The 9,567-nt window shown below is 50.2% G+C and overlaps 3 protein-coding genes; 1 reads left to right on the forward strand and 2 right to left on the reverse strand.

Annotated features, from left to right (window-relative positions):
• Nucleotides 1-835: 835 nt before the first annotated feature.
• Nucleotides 836-3,362, reverse strand: RCC_11398 (related to monooxigenase; the record flags this gene model as incomplete). XM_023776619.1 has 12 exons in its annotated part: nucleotides 836-953; nucleotides 1,018-1,090; nucleotides 1,147-1,175; nucleotides 1,239-1,319; nucleotides 1,379-1,550; nucleotides 1,606-1,753; nucleotides 1,817-1,862; nucleotides 1,926-2,289; nucleotides 2,372-2,835; nucleotides 2,891-2,917; nucleotides 3,049-3,059; nucleotides 3,141-3,362. The coding sequence occupies 12 exons, from the start codon at nucleotides 3,360-3,362 to the stop codon at nucleotides 836-838; spliced, it is 1,755 nt and encodes a 584-aa protein (XP_023632387.1).
• A 775-nt stretch (nucleotides 3,363-4,137) lies between these two features.
• On the reverse strand, nucleotides 4,138-5,537 carry RCC_11399 (related to protein kinase PCTAIRE and related kinases; the record flags this gene model as incomplete). XM_023776620.1 has 4 exons in its annotated part: nucleotides 4,138-4,167; nucleotides 4,253-5,254; nucleotides 5,314-5,416; nucleotides 5,476-5,537. 4 exons carry the CDS (start codon nucleotides 5,535-5,537, stop codon nucleotides 4,138-4,140), a joined length of 1,197 nt encoding a protein of 398 aa, XP_023632388.1.
• A 347-nt stretch (nucleotides 5,538-5,884) lies between these two features.
• RCC_11400 (proteasome subunit beta type-5 precursor) lies at nucleotides 5,885-6,867 on the forward strand (the record flags this gene model as incomplete). XM_023776621.1 has 3 exons in its annotated part: nucleotides 5,885-6,238; nucleotides 6,302-6,736; nucleotides 6,805-6,867. 3 exons carry the CDS (start codon nucleotides 5,885-5,887, stop codon nucleotides 6,865-6,867), a joined length of 852 nt encoding a protein of 283 aa, XP_023632389.1.
• Between the last annotated feature and the right edge of the window lie 2,700 nt (nucleotides 6,868-9,567).

Genomic DNA, 9,567 nt, shown 5'->3' on the forward strand with positions numbered 1-9,567 from the left:
ACAATGTCGTTTGCCCCAAGTCGTATCGGACATTGCAAGTATCAGAGATTGTGGGCGAATTTTGAGATTGTTTGCCGCCGTACAAGCTGAATACCGAGTGGGAGAATTCTTGTCATGTTGGCCTGCAGACATGGGTTTAGATCGATGATTCCTTACTCTGGTGTTCAGCTCTTCGGTGCGGCATTCGATACGCTACAGGCCAATCTTCTCATTCTCCAACGCCAAAGGATCGCCACAAATCTCTGCACAAGCATTTCGGGCGCGAAATCAGCAGGAGAGGGAGGGTCAATCTCCTTGAGGGCTCAAGTCCGAGACCCGGCGTCCACCCTGCTATGATGGTTGGACCAAGTGCTAGATTTGAACAACTTCCCTCACGTGGCGAGCGGTTCGTCTTGCCACAGTGCGATGGGAAGTCTCCACACTGTACTACGACAGCTATGTTGGAAATCATGGGCTTCTGGATGTGTAGTGCGGTAGATGAATGGTCGTGTTGAAGAAAGCGGTGTCGGAAGGTTGTCCGATGCGTGGAGGTGAAGTGGTCTCCTGTGATTACGATGCAAAAGACGTAGACGGTGGTGTATGAGATCGATCGATAGATCGTCTGCGAGTATAGAAGCATGTCCAATTGCTTGATTGCACAACAAGCGGGAGGTGCACAACAAGCAGGAGGTGACCAGTCGCGCAAATTCTCGAGACGTACAGAGACGCCGTCTGTCAAGCCACTTCTGTACAACCCATCCATTTCGCCAAAAGCGAGCCAAATCCCAGCCTCTTCCAATATCGGCCATTCCGCGAATGAATCAAACGATTCGAAAGTGTAGTCCGAAGCGATAGGTTACAAATACCACTTCTCAAGGAGGTCCCTGAGGTCCGGATTCTCGCTGAGATAAGGAGTCATGTCAGACTCCGGATCATTTTCCATTCTTGTCTGGCCATTGCCAAAGTATGCGAATCTGCCGTGAAGTATTAGAAAGTGACAATGTAGGTACATGAGAGGGTGTGCGTGCGACCACGCACCTATTCTCCGGTCGCTCATACTCGTATTCAAAGTCCTCCCAGCGTGGTTCGGCCTTCGCTCGTGTACTATGACCTTTCGACACTATTAGCAAGCATGCCATCAGGTCCAATGAATATATATGTACGTACTACCTGACCCGGGCCAGTGGCCATGAATTCTGTAGATGATCGATCAGTATCTCAGATTTCCCATCGTAGATTGTGCGATGCTGTAAACTCACCGATTCCCGGCTCTCCCTCCATTGGACCAACTACTGCAATTCAGCGAGAGATTCGTACGTGGAAAGAACGCATCACAATATCTATGCAACAAACATCAGCATATTTCAACCCGACCTTCCAGCCTCTCGACCCGACATACTCAACAAAATCATCCGTCGCAGCTTTGGACGGCGTCATACTCTTGATACGTTGCGAGGACATTTTTCGTAGCATCTTGGCCATGTATGTGACTTGGGTCTCCACAGCATGAGGTACCGTTCCATTGATGCCTGCGGGATTTGGTCCGAGAATGTATGCAAGATTCGGGAAACCTGTGCCGCAATCCCCAATTAGTGATATTCACGATGGACTTGTCGGTCTGCGTACCAGGCGTGCAGAGGCCCAAGTAAGAGTATGGAAATCCAAACTTCCCCTCCGGCTTCCAGTCTTTGGACAGATCGAGCCCGTTCGCCGTGATTGGGAAAGGGGGTGCATAATCGACGTTGGCACCTGTGGAAGCAATCACGGCGTCAACCTGTATATATCGACAGCGGCTTAGTATTGATTCTCTGTGTGAAAAAAGGGGGTTGATAATCACCTCTCTGTGAATCCCATCTGTAGTAACGATCCCAGAAGCCGTGAATCTGGATAAAAACAGTGAGATCAGCTTTTCTATGATCAACAAGAAATGAACCCAACAAACATACCTCTCAATAGGAGTCTGAATCAACCTCACATTCTCCGCCTTCAAAGCTTCAAGATATCCCGGACCAGGCGTCAATCTGCGACAATTGGGTGGGAAAGTAGGAGTAAGCTTAGCCACCAACTCCTCATCACCATCCTCCAGTCTCCGCTTCATAGATTCCAGAAATTTTCGTTTGGCATTCCGACTGGTCTCGGAACCTTTGAGCTGTCCATCAAAGCCCCGAAAGAAACTCCCTTCCAAACCCTTTCGATACTTGAGATATTCAGCCGGATTTTCAAAAGCTCTCCGTTCTTCCGGTGTAAAAGGCATAGGTTCATCCTTCCTATCCTCCAGCGCAGAATTAAAAGATCCCGCGATCCATGTTGCTAATCAAACAGCGTGAGAAATTAAATGAACCCAAGACATTCACCACTTCTCCTCCCTCGCATAGAAGGGAAGAAAACTTACGATTTCGTGCATAATGATCAATATGCCCGGCAATCTTCTGCAAAGCAGTCGTGACTTGAATCCCCGAAGCCCCATTCCCAATCGTCGCGATACGTTTCCCGCGCGCATCAAAGGCAGGGTCCCAGGCCGAGGAGTGGTGGATTACGCCCCGGAAGTCAGACATGCCCGGATATGAAGGCAGCTTCCACTCGTTGAAATGCCCAATCGCTGTGATGAGGAAGTGAAAGTACTCGACTGCTTCCTCCCCTGTGGTGACATTGGTAGTCTCTACTCTCCATTGTGATCGGGAGGGATCCCAGTGTGATGCAACCACTTTGGTGTTGAGTCTTAGCATGGAGTAGACGTCGAATTTCCTTGCAATGGATTTCCAGTATTCGAGAATCTCTGAACCTTGGGCGTATTGTTCGCTCCAGTTTTTGTTGGGTGAGAATGATGCTTGGTAGACAGTGCTTGGGACGTCGCATCTGTATGTATGTGTATGAGTGATTGTCGATTTATCTTGATGTGTGATACACATACCGAACTCCAGGATAAACATTCTCATACCTACACGTCAAGCAAGAAAATCAGCTCGCCTCCTTACAACATAAATTCCAACATTTGGAAAGATGACTTCAAAACAAAACTCCACATATTCTTCACATATTCTTCACACACACACACACACACACACATACCACGTCCCTCCCTAAACCCCCCCCAAACAATCAGCATTCCATCTCCTCAAGAAGACAAGAAAAGAAAAAACATCACAGACTCAACTCCTTACCACATCCCCATTCTTCTCAAGAATCGTCAATTCAATCCCAGGAACCTTGGCCGGCAACATAACCCCAGCAGTAATCCCCGCCAAACCCGCCCCAATAACACAAACTTTCAACGACAAAATATCATCGATATAATGCTCGCTGAGGTGGAAGTTTGTGGGCCAGGGGTATATCCATTCCTCCCCAACATCATCATCATTTATGGGTGTAGTGGCGGCGTTCATGTTGTTTGTCTTTGTATGTTCGGATAAAGTAGATGAACGAGTTTGGATTGAGATATGCCGTGAAACGATTGTCATTCCTTCGAGGGAGAGTGAAGTGGAGGGGAGGGGAGTGGATAGGGCTGAGCTGAGCTGAGATGGATTGCGCGATTCGTCTCCAGCTGACGTGACACCTGGGGTACGAGCCCAACAACCCACCGTGACCTCTTAAGCCCGCACGACTCGATTTCGGGGGAGGCAGATCTACACTTTACAACCGAGCTTAAGTTATGGTGGAGTCTTCTTGAGAGGCGTGCGAAGCAGTAGCGTTTGCGATTCCGATATACTAATCTCTAAACGATAGACCAATGAGGTGAAGAAATATGTTTGTGTTTTTATCTTCCTCGTCCTTGCTTTTGTCTTTCTTCATATCATTCTTCTTGGTGTATTAGCATCGCTTCCTTTCCATCAAATCGACCTCCCCTCAAAGGCCATTGAAGAAGAAGAAGAAGAAGAAGAAGAAGAAGAAGAAGAAGAAGAAGAAGAAGATGCTCTGTATATATCTCGGTGGGTTCTTGATTGAAGGAATAACTATACCATAGACTTGCCGTGAGATTTTCCATTCTTTCAAGACACCATTTAAATACTTCCGTGCATACAGTACATTAGTCGCCATATGTCTTTCTCGAAATGGAAACCCTTTGTCTCCTCTACGCCGCATTCCTGGCCTATCGTAAATCAAGCTCGATTACACCACGTAGGCCATTCCCCTGAGATTACCATTGAGATCCCCAAGCAATCATACTAGCAGGTACGGATGTTCCATTGCCTAAGAATCAGATCAATCAATCAGCTCCAAAATCTCTCCCATGACACTCTCATCAGGGAGGGGGGGAGGGAGAAAGGATACCTACCTCGACAGCAGCAAATCTTCGCCCACTCTCAAACCGCACCAAATTTCTCACCAACTCCACGCCATACTCCTCGGCACCCGGCAAAATCTCCTCCCATGCCATCCCGGGATACTTCACAAAGTGCATTTTTCCCCAATCCGGCATGTCCTTGGCTTCGGGCCAGACGCCTTCATCGGGAGTGCCCAGGGTCTCGAAGATACTTTTGATCAAGGCCAATTCACTGCCCAGATCACCAGCATCGAACAATGTCTTGCCATTCAGACATATCACTTGGGCGGCGACACATCCGGCGGCCCACATGTCCAATTTCTCGCCGTATTTGGATTGTCCGAAGAGGAGTTCTGGGGGTCGATAGCAGGTGGTTCCCACGTCTAGGATCTTGGCATCTGCGGGTTCGGAGGCGGAGTCGGTGGGCGACCAGGCGATTCCAAAATCAGCTAGCATTGCGGGACCCGTGGTGGAAGAAAGGAGGATGTTGGAGGGCTTGATGTCGCGATGGATCATTCCCAAGGAGTGGATGTGTGCCAATCCCGCAAAGAGGTCTCGTAGGACGGTCTTCCATGCGGGAGGGGTGAGTGATTTGGAGTGCAGGAGAGAGTTGAGGTCATGAGGAAGGTAGGGAAATGCAAGAACAAAGTGCCCGTCCGGCTGACGGAATGTTTCTAGCAGAGGGATGATCTGTGGACCTTTTGCCTGGGATAGCAGGCGGGCTTCTCGGATGGGATCGTGGGGAGGAGTGGTCATGGAGGGATTGGTGATTTTCAGCGCCACAAGGCTGGAGGATGGAGATGGGGAGTTGGGGTCGATGGCGCGGAAGATTTCCGAGGTGATGCCATCGTTGATGTGTTCTGCATGCGTGTAGCGGCCAATGCGAGCTCCGCCGGTGATGGGAAGGTTGGATGTGATGTGTTCGTCTTGGTGCAAGTCTGGGATAGGAGGTGCGGGTGTTGCCGAGGCGAGGAGTTGCTGGATTATGGCGTCGCACTGCTCGTTGTACTCTTTCTGGACAGCGTCAGGGGGATTGAGGATGGAGAGGGAGGATTGCAGGAGATGATGCCCACCAAAGTCGAAGCGTGCTTGCGGATGTCCGATTCGGCCACTCGAGCATATTTGGAGGCTTCTGTGGGGAAAGCATGGGGATTTGCGGCCGCATAGGCAGCACCACTGCCATTCATTCGGTCAACACGTCGAAGGAGGGAGAAGAAGTCGTCCTTTTTGTATACATTTGGGAAGTCATGTCGAGACGGTCGGAGAAGGTGATGGACCCACGCCAATCGTCGGCCATGTTGGGAGACGCGAATAGGAATTCCCGCTCATGAGCTGGTACATCAGATGATTGATGAATATTGATGCTGAGGTTGATGTTCCTCAACATCAAAATAGGTGTTTTGAGGTATGTATGCATTGTCATTTTATGCTTTTTTATGCAAGAGTCCGTGCCAGCAACGCGACAGCTCTCGTGCCTGGAGCTCCATCATCAATCACCGACACGACATCCAAACACTCGACCCTCCCACTACTCCATCTCCTCCGACCACTCCATCCACCATCGCCGACCTCGACTTACTGGCAACACCTCTCCGCTCCGCCAGCACCACCCCCATCCAGATTAATACACACACCTCCGCGGACATGGACTCGCTCGTGGCAGCATACAGCCGCCCGGCGTATGAGGAGGGCTTCAACGATGAAGATTCACAGCAACTCGCCCTGGACCTCGCACCGCCGCTCAACCTCAAATTCGCCCTTCCGCCCATTGCATCATCGCAATCCTGGCTGCGCGCCATGACGGACGACCACAGCAACCCCAATTGCCCCATCAAAATCGCCCACGGAACCACGACGCTCGCCTTTCGCTTCAAGGGCGGCATCATCGTCGCCACGGATTCGCGAGCCACGGCCGGTAACTGGATCGCCAGTCAGACGGTCAAGAAGGTCATTGAGATCAACAGCTGCTTGTTGGGAACCATGGCGGGAGGCGCTGCGGTAAGATATCTGTTGATGGATCATGTGGGGATAGCCATATCCATACTAATCATCAATCCCCAGGACTGTCAATACTGGCTCGCATACCTCGGCATGCAATGTCGTCTCCACGAACTCCGTCACAAGCGCCGCATCTCCGTCGCCGCCGCCTCCAAGATCCTCGCCAACCTCGTCTACAGCTACAAGGGAATGGGTCTGAGCATGGGAACCATGTGCGCTGGTGTCACCCCTTCCGAGGGTCCCGCCCTCTACTACATCGATTCGGATGGTACCCGCTTGGCCGGCAACCTGTTCTGTGTGGGTTCCGGTCAGACGTTTGCGTATGGTGTGTTGGATGCCGAGTACAGCTATGATTTGGAGGATGATGCGGCGTTGGAATTGGGACGGAGAAGTATCCTCGCCGCCACCCACCGAGATGCCTTTTCCGGTGGTTTCATCAACCTGTACCACGTCAAGGAGGATGGATGGGTCAAGCATGGATTCAGCGATACCAACCCGGTGAGTGCATGCCAACATTATTACATGTGGGAGGGGTCGAAGGAATGTCTGCTAACATGCAAGGACAGATCTTTTGGAAGACCAAGCTGGAAAAGGGCGAATTCTCCAACGTCACCGCGGACTTGGAGTAGGAGGAGTGTCGAGAGAGAGAGAGCATGAATGGTGGCGTGATGAATGGCGAGGCCATGAGCTGGCGCGGAAGATGCGCCATTGTAGTTATACCAGACGTGTCATACTAGCATCACCCGACAACATATCCGTCGGCGCAATGTTCCCAGGGATGAATGAAATGCATTGCAATGGAGCCATCACAGTGAACTAGTTACCTGCTGCTTTTCGTGATGCACGGTAGGAAAAAGCGAGGAGCGTGGCATTCCACTGACCATCCAATCACATTTGATGGCAAACCATGAATCCCAAGTCTAGACTTCAAATACCCATCCATGGTGTCAAAAGGCGATGAGTTGGTAAGTCCCAGATGACACGACACCAAACAAGTCGGCTCAGCTCAGCATGTAGGGTGTGGTATTTATCCGCAGGATGATATGTAGGGGGCGTTTCTTGGATACTTACTTGCAGAAGAAGAGTTACCGAGACAAGGAGATGGACGTCATCCGTTCATTCTGTCATTCATTTCATTCATCCACTGAAGTTGATGTTCACGTTGTAATGCCAAATCTCGAGATCTTCCTGCCCCCCCATCCTGTTGAAAGTTCGTTTCCCCATCATCGCTGTTGCAATATTATTGACCCCAAATTCGACAACATGCGCTTGGAATACAATGACAAGAGCAAGGGTGACCGCTGTGAAATGGGCTGCCATTGGGCTTTGCTGCCCAAATCAATCACTTTTGGTTCAGGTACTACTCATCCAAGTTGTCTGGACTTGGAATCAGGCAACTGTACAACTATCTATGACCGAGGCGCAGGTCTTTTTGAACCAAGGGAAGCAAGATTTACCCCAACCCTAACCCTAAAATGCATCCTCCAATCAAACACGMAAGGATGAAAAGCGCATGCATCCAGCAAAGGCGGTGACCACACAAACGCAAGATCGTCTCGGACGTCTTCCTTTACACCTCGATCAATATCTAGTAACATCCCACCCAACTCAACATCTCGTTCATTCAAACAATGCAAATATCAACCAACCCATGTCGTCACTGAAACCGCCCCCCCCCGAAATAGAAACCAGAGTGTGGCTGGGCTCTCAAATCTCACGAGGAGCCCAGCGCGAGAATTGAAAGGGTGTCATCATCAATCTGCCAATGTGTTTCTTCCCTTCGCAACGAGCATGACCCCGGCGGGGCGGCCTCGCGATGACACACTTTTTTTCCCTTTGACGAGCAGAGGGCGACGTACCTTACCTTACCTTACATGTAGTCAAGTGTTTCCTTTTCTCTTCCTCTTCCTTCCCTTCTCTCTCTTATATTTCATCCAAGCAACCAAACGCCAAACACTCACGCCCCAAAGAAGACTATCCCCCAAATCCAGACAGGAGCAACCCGCACACGACCATCCACCTTTTTTTTAAAAAAATGTGCCTCGTCACCCCACCCCGCAAAAAACTCATCGTAGAAGAAAACCGCTACGATGCTCCCCGTCCCATTTCCAACTTCCGCGGCGGCTACTCGCCCCATCACCACCACCAACACCCCCGCGAATCGGTGACAGTTATCAAGCGATCGACCAGTCGAAGCCGCATCCCCGCTTCGGAGCGCGAGGTCTATCGCAGCAGTCGGGGATCGTTTAATGATCCTAGGGTGTCGGGGGAGGTGTATCGAAAAGTCTCGAGGACGATTGTGCGGTGATGATGATGATGATGATTGGGAATGTTAGTGGGGAATTGTGATGGTGGGGTTTTGAGGTTTCCATGTCGAAGTTGGATGAGATGGGGATGGATGGTATGGGATGTGAGAGATTGGATTTTTTGGGAAGTTTTTTTATATGACGGCCTTGGAAGAGCTATGATGATAATCAGTTGGGTTGGAGAGCGATGATATGGTATGGCAATTGTATCGAAAAGTCTCGAGGACGATTGTGCGGTGATGATGATGATGATGATTGGGAATGTTAGTGGGGAATTGTGATGGTGGGGTTTTGAGGTTTCCATGTCGAAGTTGGATGAGATGGGGATGGATGGTATGGGATGTGAGAGATTGGATTTTTTGGGAAGTTTTTTTATATGACGGCCTTGGAAGAGCTATGATGATAATCAGTTGGGTTGGAGAGCGATGATATGGTATGGCAATGCATGATGGGTGTCAAGTGTTGGGGGGGGGCGGGTTGTTTCAAGTTGTCTCCTGTTTCTTCTATACCACACGTTTCAAGCGAACGAGGATGTTTCCCATTCACGTCGCAGAGAAGAGTTGACATTCTCACAGAGAACCAAACAAATGTGGTCTCTTCTATACCTTCGTCCCCTGTTAAAAACATCCCTGATCATCAAAGCCACACGCCCGATATCAGCTCGCCACAATATCGCCAAAACAGTCAAAACCAACCATCTACGAGGAAACTTGGCCCTACCCCAACGATTTTTCTACTCGAAAGAACAGGTTCGTAGCCGACACCAACGTACAGGTGCAGGTATTCCTCACTCATCGACCGCGCACAAGGAACGCCTCCCTTCAGGATTTTATCAAAACGCCCCCCCGAAAGCTACACTGGCGCCCTTGGAACGACTCGTGGATTGCCGTCACGCCCACCATACTCCGTGGATCTTATCTTGTTCATGAGCTTCCGTGTCAAAGAAATTCTACCCCTTTGATCGGAGGCGCCGAGGCGACTCATGGAAGTCGTGTTTGAAGCTTTCGTATGGTTTTGGTCGGT

The sequence above is a fragment of the Ramularia collo-cygni genome (assembly GCF_900074925.1).
Source record: "Ramularia collo-cygni strain URUG2 genome assembly, contig: RCC_scaffold30, whole genome shotgun sequence".
Taxonomy (NCBI): Eukaryota; Fungi; Ascomycota; class Dothideomycetes; order Mycosphaerellales; family Mycosphaerellaceae; genus Ramularia; species Ramularia collo-cygni.